At 36.1% G+C, this 12,122-nt stretch overlaps 2 protein-coding genes across 3 annotated transcripts; one reads left to right on the top strand and one right to left on the bottom strand.

Moving 5' to 3' along the window:
* Positions 1 to 3,522: 3,522 nt before the first annotated feature.
* LOC124833509 (fructose-bisphosphate aldolase, cytoplasmic isozyme) lies at positions 3,523 to 5,989 on the top strand. The gene is made up of 3 exons (XM_047308007.2): positions 3,523 to 3,718; positions 4,167 to 4,394; positions 4,863 to 5,989. Exons 1-3 carry the CDS (start codon positions 3,691 to 3,693, stop codon positions 5,681 to 5,683), a joined length of 1,077 nt encoding a protein of 358 aa, XP_047163963.1. The 5' UTR covers positions 3,523 to 3,690; the 3' UTR covers positions 5,684 to 5,989.
* A 1,668-nt stretch (positions 5,990 to 7,657) lies between these two features.
* Positions 7,658 to 11,343, bottom strand: LOC124833512 (protein NTM1-like 9). 2 transcript variants are annotated; one of them, XM_047308014.2, is made up of 6 exons: positions 10,917 to 11,343; positions 10,217 to 10,494; positions 9,307 to 9,612; positions 8,914 to 9,189; positions 8,334 to 8,705; positions 7,658 to 8,247 (listed from the first exon to the last, which is right to left on the bottom strand). In XM_047308014.2, exons 1-6 carry the CDS (start codon positions 11,116 to 11,118, stop codon positions 7,963 to 7,965), a joined length of 1,719 nt encoding a protein of 572 aa, XP_047163970.1. In that variant the 5' UTR covers positions 11,119 to 11,343; the 3' UTR covers positions 7,658 to 7,962. The 2 variants fall into 2 exon arrangements, with proteins under 2 accessions (XP_047163970.1, XP_047163969.1); XM_047308013.2 differs by having other exon boundaries at positions 8,914 to 9,192; positions 10,917 to 11,342.
* Between the last annotated feature and the right edge of the window lie 779 nt (positions 11,344 to 12,122).

The following is a 12,122-nucleotide window of genomic DNA, read 5'->3' as shown; positions in this document are numbered from 1 at the left end:
TCGTCTATATTTTGATATTTTGTTACAAGTCATAAGGTCTAAAGCAATTTTGAGTTCTTCCTAGCATGAATTTCAAATTTTGGTCTCCAGATAATCAACCGAAGACCAACCAGTCTTACTCTCTCGGCTGATTGGCTTTATAGCATAATCTATTTTGGATATTATTTGTCAAACCTTGTAAATGCATTGGTTTGTTTAGCTAAAAACACATCTTGCATACAAAGGCGGACGCCAGAGAGCCGTTCATGTTGAAGCACTAAAAACTGGGGAAACACTCCTAGACCTGGTAGATGTTCGCCCTAGACACCAGGTGCATTGAATAAAGGGATAGACTCGCTCTGGTCGATGTTCGCCCTAGAACACCCAAAAAATCAAACATAGGGGATCATCCCTTAGTCTAGGTTACGTTCGCCCAATAACACCTAGCGCATGTAAACATAAAGTCAGTCTACCTATTATGGAACCTAGCAGGTACTCGGTCCTTCGGCCTCGCGCTTGGTCATCCGTGACCTAAAGCGTTCCAGCATTTGGCCGTTCGGCCTTGCAGGTTTTCGGTCCTTCAACCTCAACTGCTCGGCCATCCATGGCCTCAAGTGTTCAAGCATTCGGTCATTCGGCCTCAAAGGTATTCGGCCTTTGGCTTCAACCGCTCGACCATCGATGGCCACAAGCATTCCAACATTCGGCCTCACTGACGTTCGGCCACCCGGCCTCCACTGTTCGGCCATCCATGGTCACAAGTGTTCCAGCATTCGGCCATTCGGCCTCACTGACGTTCGGCCACTCGGCCTCTACCGCTCGGCCACCCGTGGCCTCAAGCATTCCAGCATTCGGCCATTCGGCCTCATTGACGTCCGGCCACTCGGCCTCTACCGCTCGGCCATACATGGCCTCACGTGTTCAAACATTCAACCGTTTGGCCTTTTGCGGCCTCAAGCTTTCCAGCTTTTGGTCGTTCGGCCTCACATGTTTTTGGTCCTTCGACCTCAACCGCTCGGTCATCCTTGGCCTCAAGTGTTAAAACGTTCAACCGTTCGGCCTATGGCAAAGAGAAAACCCATAAAGCCTGTCGTTCAGTCCATAGATGAGCAACGACCGGAAACACGCTCCCTAGCACAGCGAATACAACCTCCCTACAACAAAACGGTGCAATTACCCTACTCAACGAGCGTACCCTCAACGTCCTATAGTTAACTCGCACGCTTAAACCGTGTTGGTTAACTCGGACTCGAGGGACATTATGTATGGTAGAATATTTGAGTCGAGCGGTTGTCAACAATAAACCGAACGAGCGACTAAACGATCGCTTTTACCCGGACGGCTACCAATAGTAAACAGGCCAGATATTAACGAGTATTCAAACGATCACTTCCGAGCGATCGTCAACCTCCTAGACAGAACGATCGCGATATCATAGAAGATAATGCTAGCGAGACGATCGTCATATCGTACGCTCGTCAATGTCGCCCCTAACATCGATCATCTTAATAGCGATGGTCCGTTACTTAAACCAAACGATCAGCATGGGTCAAGTCAACCCAGTCAAGCTAAGAGTTAACAGGCGCTCGGTCAACTTTATTCAGACTTGATCAATTAACCCGGATAAACTAACGAATAAGTGGTTAGAAATATCTGGTCATGATAGCACAAATCACGGAACTAACTAACCCAGTATCATAGATGAAAAGCACGACCAAGCGGTTGAGTTTTCCAACTAACTGGATTTTTAGGTAAACAGTTTATCTTACTTCTAGGTTAAATACGAAAAACCAGAAAAGAAACGAGTATGTTTTTTATAATTCAGGAAGAAGAGAGAAAAGATTGATTTTATTATTGAACCAAAAAGGTTCCGTCATTCCTTTTTCTGACTTAGAGCGTCGAAGTGTCTTCGCAGGTACCCACTCCATTCTCCCTGAAAAGCCTTGTGCAAAAGGAAGATATAAGGATAATTGCATTGCGAGAAGGTTAAGACAGATTCGCATCTCGGTCCCAACAATTATACCGAAACACAAAATAAAATAACTAAGTTTTTTCTTGTTTTAGTTAATGTTTTGACTTTTTGTTAGTTTTTTTGTTAACTTTTAAAAGTTTCTTTTAATGGTTCTAATTGAATTATTTATAGACTTAATATTATTTTAAGAATATTTTAATTAAAAGGAATATATTATTGATTTCGTGACTAAAAATCATTTAGAATGTTCTAGAAGAAAATTATTACTAATTATTAAATAAAATAAATTATATTTGTGAAAAAATAATGATATTTAAGATTAGACAAAAGAAAAGAAACAAATTTACATTTTTTACATATCCAGATTATATAGAGTCATATGCAAAATAAAAGAACCAAGTTTTTTCCTGTTTTAGTTAATGTTTTGACTTTTTTGTTAGCTTTTTTTTGTTGACTTTTAAAACTTTCTTTTTTGAATGTTTTAATTGTATTATTTATAGATTCAATATTATTTTAAAAATATTTTTTAGTTAAAAAAATATATTATTAATTCCGTGACTAAAAGTCATTTAGAATATTCTAGAAGAAAAATATTACTAATTTTATTAAAGAACTAAGTTTTTTCCTGTTTTAATTAATTTTTTGACTTTTTTTGTTAGTTTTTTTGGTTGACTTTTAAAACTTTCTTTTTTGAATGGGTTTATTGTATTGTTTATAAATATAATATTATTTTAAAAATATTTTAAATTAAAAATATATATTATTGATTCCATGACTAAAAGTCATTTAGAATATTCTAGAAGAAAAATATTACTAATTATTATAGAACCAAGTTTTTTCCTGTTTTAATTAATGTTTTGACTTTTTTGTCAGTTTTTTTCGATGACTTTTAAAAGTTTTTTTTAATGGTTTTAATTGTATTATTTATAAATTTAGTATTATTTTAAAAATATTTTTAATTAAAAAAATATATTATTGATTCCATGACTAAAAGTCATTTAGAATATTCTAGAAGAAAAATATTACTAATTATTATAGAACCAAGTTTTTTTCTGTTTTAATTAATGTTTTGATTTTGTTTTGTTAGTTTTTTTGGATGACTTTTAAAAGTTTTTTTAATGGTTTTAATTGTATTATTTATAAATTTAATATTATTTTTAAAAATATTTTAATTAAAAAAATATATTATTGATTCCATGACTAAAAGTCATTTAGAATATTCTAGAAGAAAAATATTACTAATTATTAAATAAAATAAATGGTCAATATTTGGTTATATTTGAGAATAAAAATAATGATATCTAAGACTAGAGAAAAGAAAAGGAAAAACTTTATTGAAAAGAAGGCAGACTTTGCATGACTATGCAGATTTCACATAGTCGGTGTACTTCACATTACAACTGACAGGTGGGCTTTCTTTTTGATGAGCTGCACAATGGCGTTGGGCCCAATAAATGTGGGCTGGTCAGTCCACCGAAAACCAAAACCGCCATTCAATTTTGGTGTCCTTGATTCCAACGGCAGTCCACAGAGACAAAACACACACTCACCAACTTCGCGAGTGCGCTTCCTAAGACCCTAGTCTCTTTTGCTGTTGTCGTCTCCTCAACGCAACATCATTATCACCATCACTATTTAAACCCCTCTTAACCCTTTTCCTCGTGTTCACTTTTTCCCCAATCTCACACCTACCTTGCTATCTCCGTTCAACTACCTCATCGTCTTCTTCCTCCTCGATCATGTCTCACTTCAAGGGCAAGTACCATGGTACTTCTCTTCCTCTGTGCACTCTCTTTTACGTCGATCTATTCTCATATCAGTCTTTTGTTTCTAGATCTAACTGTTTCATATGTTTATCTATTGATCCGTTTATTTTATGCCTTTTTTTGGATTAATTTGAACTTGTTTGCGTGGATTTAGTTCTGAGAGATTCAGATCTGGTTTTTCATTCGACTTTTTATGGAAAGCTCGTGTGCGACTGTTGATATATGTGCTCTTTCGAGGGATTTTGTTGTGGTTTATGAATTCTGGTCTAAGGTTTCTTTGTCTCGGCTGCTGTTTTTACTCCACATCTTTGTTCAAACGATGACGTTCAACTTGTTTTCTGTTTATTTTGTTCATGTTTTGGATTTGTCTATGATCGATGCTGTTTTGTTTTTGGGAAGTTTGGAAATGATGTCTGTGTGGTTCTGTTGATTGATTATTTTGTTTGCAGATGAGCTTATTGCAAATGCTGCCTACATTGGCACTCCTGGAAAGGGTATTCTTGCTGCTGATGAGTCGACAGGTACGATTGGTAAGCGTTTGGCCAGCATCAATGTAGAGAACGTTGAATCCAACAGGCGTGCTCTTAGGGAGCTTCTTTTCACTGCTCCTGGTGCTCTTCAATACCTCAGTGGAGTCATCCTCTTTGAGGAAACCCTCTACCAGAGCACAGCTTCAGGTACTCAATTTTCAAGGATCTTAATTTGTTTAGTTTGTGATGAACTGTGTTGCGTCAATCAACGTCAATTTTCTGGTGATCATTGACGGTGCAGAAAATTGTGGTCAAATGTGGTCGACGCAGGCACAATTATACCACCGATTTTTTTGGGAACTTGTTTTTTAAGTGCAAAGTTAAAAACAATTCAATATGTGCTCTTGATGTTCATGTAATTATGTAAATCTTTATTGTCTTATTGAGAAATTCTAATTTTTATTGGAGACGAAACTTTAAATACCTAAGGAATTGCATTAAGTTTTGTTCTATTTCGAAACCTTTAATTCATGATTATTTTCTTTTTTTTTTTTCCCTTTTTGGTTAGCCAATATGGTTTTTTTTACTGGTGGAATCGTCTTCATTTGAATGAAGATGAATCATAGTGTCATTTATGTTACACTACTAACCTTTTTGTAAATGGATTTTATGTAGGCAAGCCCTTTGTTCAGTTGTTGACGGAGGCTGGTGTGCTTCCTGGTATCAAGGTTGACAAGGGCACCGTTGAGCTTGCTGGGACCGATGGGGAAACCACCACTCAGGGTCTGGATGGCCTTGGTCAGCGTTGTGCCAAATACTATGAAGCAGGTGCACGATTTGCCAAATGGCGTGCCGTGCTAAAGATTGGTCCCAACGAGCCATCAGAGCTCTCCATCCATGAGAATGCCTATGGCTTGGCCAGATATGCTGTCATATGCCAGGAAAATGGGTTGGTTCCCATTGTTGAACCCGAGATCCTTGTTGATGGACCTCATGACATTCACAAGTGTGCCGCTGTCACCGAGCGTGTCCTTGCAGCATGCTACAAGGCTTTGAATGATCACCATGTTCTTCTTGAGGGAACTCTGTTGAAGCCAAACATGGTGACACCTGGATCTAAATCTGCAAAGGTTGCTCCTGAGGTGGTTGCTGAACACACTGTTAGAGCCCTGCAGCGAACTGTGCCTGCTGCAGTTCCTGCGGTAGTTTTCTTGTCTGGTGGACAGAGTGAGGAGGAGGCAACCCTCAACCTCAATGCCATCAACCTGGTTAAGGGGAAGAAGCCATGGACACTCTCTTTCTCTTTTGGAAGGGCACTTCAACAGAGTACCCTTAAGGCATGGAGTGGAAAAGATGAGAATGTGAAGAAGGCTCAAGAAGCCTTATTGGTAAGAGCCAAGGCTAACTCGGAGGCAACTCTTGGAGCCTACAAGGGCGATTCAAAGCTTGCTGAGGGTGCCTCAGAGAGTCTCCATGTTGAGGACTACAAGTACTGAGAAAAGTTGGTTCTCTTTAGTGCGGGGTAGGAATCGGGTGACAACCGAATTTCTTGCTAATGAGTATTGTGGTTTGACTCCTCCCAGAATAATCGTTTGAAATTTTGCTTTTTTGTTTTAGTGTTCTGCAATATCATTTTAGTTTCAATGTATTGGTCAAACATGCGCAAATGGAGGGGATTTTAATTTGTTTTCTTGGAAGACACCACCTTTCTAAACGAAGCTTTGTGTTTACTTACAATTCTCCCGCTGTTTTGTTTTCGTTCTTCATAATCATGAAATCAATAAATGGAAGGGTTTATGATATTCACTTTCCTACCTTTTTAATTCATCAATATTTTGTGAAAATATTCATGATTACATATGTTGGTTTTGTTATTTAAAAATTCTTTAATCTCCTTATTTTTTGTCAAAAATGTGCCGTATGACGCCAAGATTCAATAAATATCTAGATTATGGGTTGCTTTTATTTCTATGAATGATCAATACATCTCTCATAAAGATAAAATCATCTTCGAAATATATGTGGCTTTTCCTCAATTTATAGACATTTTAAATTATCTTCTTTCTAATCCAAAAGTCAATTGATGAAGTACTCTCGAATAACCCTATTATTGTCCTTTTATTCAGATTTATTATTGTATTAATTTATTAATATGAAAAAATTGGACTTGTTTTAAAATATTATCACTCATAAAATTAGTGCTGAATAAAAAATCACAAAATTAGTTTGTTTGAATGACCATTTAAAACGTTGATTTCAAAAAGTTTATTTTTACTAAATTGATTTGATGAAACATGATTTATATTTAAACGTTTCTATTAAAATAGTAAAAGCAAACTAATCGCAATTCTTAATATACAAACTTTAAACTTAGAATTTATTTTTTAACATGTAACAATCTATTTAAAATTACATTAAATAATATTTCAAATAATATAATTGAAAATCGAACTTAAAATCATAAGTAAAGGAAACAATAATAGTCTTAAACAGGTAAACAAAAGAATGAAATTTGAGTTATTGTGTTCTAAGATCAGAATCTCAAGCATACAAGTGAGTTGTGCATGAACTCAACCCCTTCATCCTAATTATATCGTGCATGATGGTTTTCATATTGGAAGAGCAAACTTGTTATTCCCTCTAAACATACTTTGGTAAATCAAATTTTACAATGAGTTCTCTAATGGGAGAGCATATTAGATTTAAAGTTTAAAGTTTAGGATTTATTACATGTTGGAGTTAAAATTTAAAGTCTAGGAATTAGGGTATGTTGGATTTACAATAATTCTGAAATAATTACTCATCACTTTTATTAGTAGGAAATATAAATTAGGTGTAATGATTACGTGAATTTTTAATATGGAATTGGAAAATGAAAAACAAAATAGGTGTAATGAGTGAATTTTTAGTAATATTGCTGTAAATTAATATATTAGATACATAATTACGTGAAAAATAAATTTTTTAATTTGTTTTAATTTAAAATAAATAAGTTATGAGATTTTTTTACTATTATTGATTTCAAGATTTTCAATTTAAAGGAATGAAAGTGAAATAATTAACAAGATGCTTTTTAAGTAAAATTGTAAAGTTCTTGCAACAACTAATTTGAGAGTAAACTATTTGTGTGCTTATTCTACCAAGGATTTGATTTTAACAAATAATCATATAAAGATAAGCGTGTGTATCTTTAATTGAATTTAAATTCTGATCAAACTAATTAGTTGCATAAATCATATTATAATATAAACGTTTTTAGATATTTGTACAAATGATATAGCCATAGAAAATACAACGTTTAAATTTTAATCAAAATTTAAACATAGAAATAAATAATTTAATTTTTTTTAAATTGCATTTAAATGATATATCTTTAACACTAAATTTATGGATTAAAATGGTGGGTAGTTTAAGAAAAAATTACTCAGAATCCTCTTCCCGAAGTTAACATAATACAACAAAACCTCATGGGAATAAATGACTGCGTGCTATTACTACTAACAAAACCAAGTGGGAAAACTAACCTTAACCTCAACAAAAATGGAAGCAGTTAAACTGTGAATCTAACTGCAGCAACATGTGTCTATCAAACCAGACAGCTATGTTACCATACTCTGCAATGACTGCTTCATTACATACATATGCACATACATATTTTACATTCTTATCAACAAGCCTCTGAAAAGTCAATCCTACATACCTCCTTAACTGGCCAAAAAAGGAACGGAGGCAAATTCCGCACAAAAGTAATGAAGAACTACTAGTTGTGAGCTGTTTAAGATCTCACATACGCCCATATATTAACAATGACTGTTACTGAAACCAACACAGTTGCAGAAACTGCAAGAACATAAGACCACATGCCACGGTTAGACGAAACCTTTGAACTGTGATGGCCCCTTCTGCTCTCTTTTGAGACGAAGGATTCTGCAGTTGCAACATGCTGCCGAGTAATCTTTCCCAAGTCAGATGACTCAGGAGATTCCTTCTCTGCTTCATCCACATCATCACAGCTGCCGGAACTCTCATCGGTAGCATTGTTTTCCGAAGCATTCCACTCCTGCAAAAAGAGGAACACAAAAGTCTCAATACGTGTAGTCATCATAATTGAGTTAGATATACAAGTTAAATGAAGAAACTGCTTACCCTAGAAATGGTGGTTTTTGAATTATGCTCTTCTGGGGCTGAAGCACAACTTCCATCTTTCGCCGCTTTCTCGGAAGCAAACTGTCGCTCGACAAGTAATCGTATTCTCCTTGGTGCATTGCCTTGTGATTGTACCATTCCATTCATGTTTGGCTGTTCGTTTCGTCCTTGACGAGCCCTTATTCTGATTCCAGTATCACCATTAACAAGCGTATCAAAGTCTCTTAGTTGCCCACTATTCTTGATCGGATCATCTACCTGGCCCATATAACCATCGTTTGAGAAAGCCATCAGAGGAGTGCTCTGAAATAATCCTACGTTACTCTTCTTCTCAACTGCCTCGTTAGGATGGCCATGTAATGCCTGCAGATTCTGCAGCAGCAAATAAAATTGACATTAGACAAGGGGAACGTTGCAAATCACGATATATAAACTCACTAAAGTGATATAACCAAACTTGTAATTTGATGTCATCTTCTACAATAATGGGTTAGAGCTGCCATTGGGTGTTTAAGAACTAATACAAGTAATTTGATTGCAGCAATCTAGGATAACTAAAGCAATCGGTGCTATTACTCACCGTCATATTGGCCATTTCCACATCTGAGTCACTGCCAGATCCATTGTCCCTGACATTGAGGAAGGATGAGCCTAGCTCTAGACTGCTAGTATCATAGGAGATAGCGTCCCAGTTAACCGAGTCAAAAAAGTCGGGTATATTGTCATTTGTACCATACTGAAGTTCTGATTGATAGTAAATTTCAGGTGGGAAATGAGCATGGACTGGGGAGAATAATTTGTCATCTAATTGCTGGTTTGTTGGGTCATAAAAATCCTCAAAGTTAAATGGCTGATCCTGCTGCATATAGTTAGTAAACCAACAAATTCAATGTTTTGAAACAAAAATTAGGGGGAGGGTGAAATCAAGGGAAAGGAAGAAACAATAGATGAAAACTCAAGCAGCCAATCTAACCTCTGCAGCTGGTTTTACAATTTGATTTTGTACATCAGGAGCATCACATCCATCACTATGGGAGTCAACTGCAGTTATAATGTTGGATATTGCTTCCTCAGAGTTTTCATGGATAACTGTTAGCGGCTTTTCACCCTCAGTGATCTGTGAGGAAGATGCTGGATCCAGAGATGAATCAGATTGTATTTCATCTGGAGAGTGATTGGCAGTCATAGGGGTTGAAGCAGTCCGCTCCACATCCTCACCATTTGAACCTTCAAGAGTCTCATCATGTTTCTTAAATAACCGACAAAGGACGTATGGATTCTGTAATTAGTCAAATCAACCGGATTAAAAAGTCAGCAACATATCTCATGGATACTGTGAGATAGACATAAATTGCAGAAGCTTTATGCAAAATAATATATACTGATCTGTAGGTACAACCTTATCAGGGTTACAACCACTTGGTAATTTAAAGAGAAACACACTAGGTAATATATATATATATATATATATATATATATATATATATATATATTGACACAGTCAGCAAACAAAAACTTCTACATTAAACCCTAGGAGTTTTACCACATAAAAAGGGAAACAAGAGCCCCCTCAAACTTGATGAAAGGAAAACGATACAAGACACAAACATCGAAAGCAAAAAATCAAACAATCGACTTTGCTTTAATCAATTGTCGCAAACATGTAACCAACCCTTATCCCAGAAGAAGAAGGAATGAAAATAAATCATCATTCATCACATCAAACATTGAGGAATAAAAGCCAGCTTTACATCTTAAACACCTCCTGAGGGAAAAAACAATAGAGCTATTAAAATTACAAACAATTTGATGTCAAAACACCATGGTAACAAAGATGAAAAAGCAAAAATACCAAACAACAAAAATAGGAGATAAGAATAGACCTGTCCAGGATTGGTACCATCGAGCTCCTTCAGGGTAGGCCTGTACTCATGCATAACCCAATTGGTCCTCTTCCCCTTCGGTGCACGACCAGTATAGAAAACAAGAGTCTTCTTCATTCCGATCAGAGCAGAACCAGACTTAATCTTTCGATCCTTCCCCGTTGCTTTCCAATACCCATGTGTCGTAGCTCGGTTCAACCTGTGCCCATTGGGATACTTCCGATCCTGCGGACAGAAGAAGAACCACTCTGGATCCTTGTTCCGTACCACTGACAAATCTACATCAAACAAACCCCACCCCAACAAAACCCAACAAGCACGAACAATATAAGCAAATCAAACAGCATAGCCACTTTCCACATCAATGTTTACCACTAATTCCATATCTAACAATTCAAAACTACCTTTCTTCCTCAAAATAAGAACCAAACTTAAATACACTACCATAGAAATTTGATCTCCAATTAAAATCCACACTTCATCCTTAAACCCTCTTCTAATCAACAAGATAAAAAGCTGATTATGATTACAGAACAACAAAAACAGTACTCGATTTTAGTTCAAAAGAAGCATTATAAAAAGAAAGAACTAACCCATCAACAGTACAAAAATATCAGTAAAGCAAAAAAAACTAAAACTTTCCCAATTACACAAAATACTCCAACTAAAATTTCCAGATAGAATAAGGAAAAGAAAATACCAGGCAAATCCCAAGGCTCCCATTTGCAGACATCAATCTCACGGATAACCCAGACATCGTCCCCGTTTCCGTTGATCTTCGAGCGCAGGTAGTAATCAATAAGCTCTTCATCGGTGGGACGGAAACGGAAGCCCAGCGGCAGCGTATTGAGAGACAGCACCGCCGTACGCGGCGGAGGGTAACACTCGACAACGGCACCCATGAGGGTGAAGCAAGTTTTGACAACACCGAGAAGGCAAAGAGAGAGAAAAAGGGGAGAAAGGAGAAAATTTGGAGATAAATAAGGTGAAAATGAAGTGGGAATCGTAGGGATTCTGGGGAATTTAGGAGCTTTTTTGAGTTTTCCGTCGTGAAAGTTAAAGGAAGTTGCTCGGAAAGTGAAGGTGGATGATGGATGAGTTATTTTTGTTACATAATATTGTGTGTGAATATAAATTCCTCGTATATGCGTTGAATACAACGTAGATGTCGAAGGCGTGAGGGTGGCGAGTGAGGGTAAAACCGGAAATGGGAGTTGGTGGGAAAAGAAGTACCGAACGAGATGACGACACGTGGCATTCATCGGTGGTTGTAGTTATCTTGGTGATTAAGTAAACGAGAGTTACTTAGCAGCAGTAGTGTGAACAAGTGGAAGAGGCGTTTCAAGTTTTTGGATTGAAGACTTGTTGTAGCATCACAAAACGACAACGTCCACTAACACCCATGTCACCTTTTCTTTCTATTACCTTTTCACCTCTCTTCATTCAAAAAAAAAATATATTAAATTATTATCTTTATTTTTTATATTTATTATGTTCTTTATGGCATAAACAATTTATTATAAGAATCTAGATTTTTTTTGCTTTCTTCATCTGAAGTTGCAGCTTTATTTTATTTTTTTAGAAGAGCAGTTCCTTTTAGGGTAGAGATTATCTTTGAACTATGTTCTTGTTACTTTCTGCTTATGACAGAGCAGTGTATTGCATTGAAGATTTTGTTTTCATTTTCGACAAGTTCGTTATTTTATATATTATATATATAACGTTACCTTTATGGTGATCGCTAATGGTCTCTGTGGTGGATGGATGGCTCAATAAAGGGTAAAGCGATTTATGCTTTTCATTTCTTTTCTCTCTTTTTTTTTTTCATTTTCAATATATATGTTCAGATTGGATTCTCTTCATATAGAAATAGTAATGAAAATCACTCAACTTGTTAGCATTAACT

The sequence above is a fragment of the Vigna umbellata genome, chromosome 1 (genome assembly GCF_029865625.1).
Source record: "Vigna umbellata cultivar VRB3 chromosome 1, Vumbellata_1.0, whole genome shotgun sequence".
In the NCBI taxonomy this organism is placed as follows: Eukaryota; Viridiplantae; Streptophyta; class Magnoliopsida; order Fabales; family Fabaceae; genus Vigna; species Vigna umbellata.
The sequence above is the reverse complement of the archived record's forward strand: the minus strand, read 5'-3'. Positions and strand labels throughout refer to the sequence as shown.

Coding starts and splice junctions, on each gene's coding strand:
- LOC124833509 (XM_047308007.2), top strand. CDS start 3,691: ATGTCTCACTTCAAGGGCAAGTACCATG. Junction 3,719..4,166: donor CTTCAAGGGCAAGTACCATG/GTACTTCTCTTC, acceptor TTTTGTTTGCAG/ATGAGCTTATTGCAAATGCT. Junction 4,395..4,862: donor CTACCAGAGCACAGCTTCAG/GTACTCAATTTT, acceptor GATTTTATGTAG/GCAAGCCCTTTGTTCAGTTG.
- LOC124833512 (XM_047308013.2), bottom strand. CDS start 11,118: ATGGGTGCCGTTGTCGAGTGTTACCCTCCGCCGCGTACGGCGGTGCTG. Junction 10,495..10,916: donor GGAGCCTTGGGATTTGCCTG/GTATTTTCTTTT, acceptor TGTTTGATGTAG/ATTTGTCAGTGGTACGGAAC. Junction 9,193..9,306: donor TTGTAAAACCAGCTGCAGAG/GTTAGATTGGCT, acceptor AACTATATGCAG/CAGGATCAGCCATTTAACTT.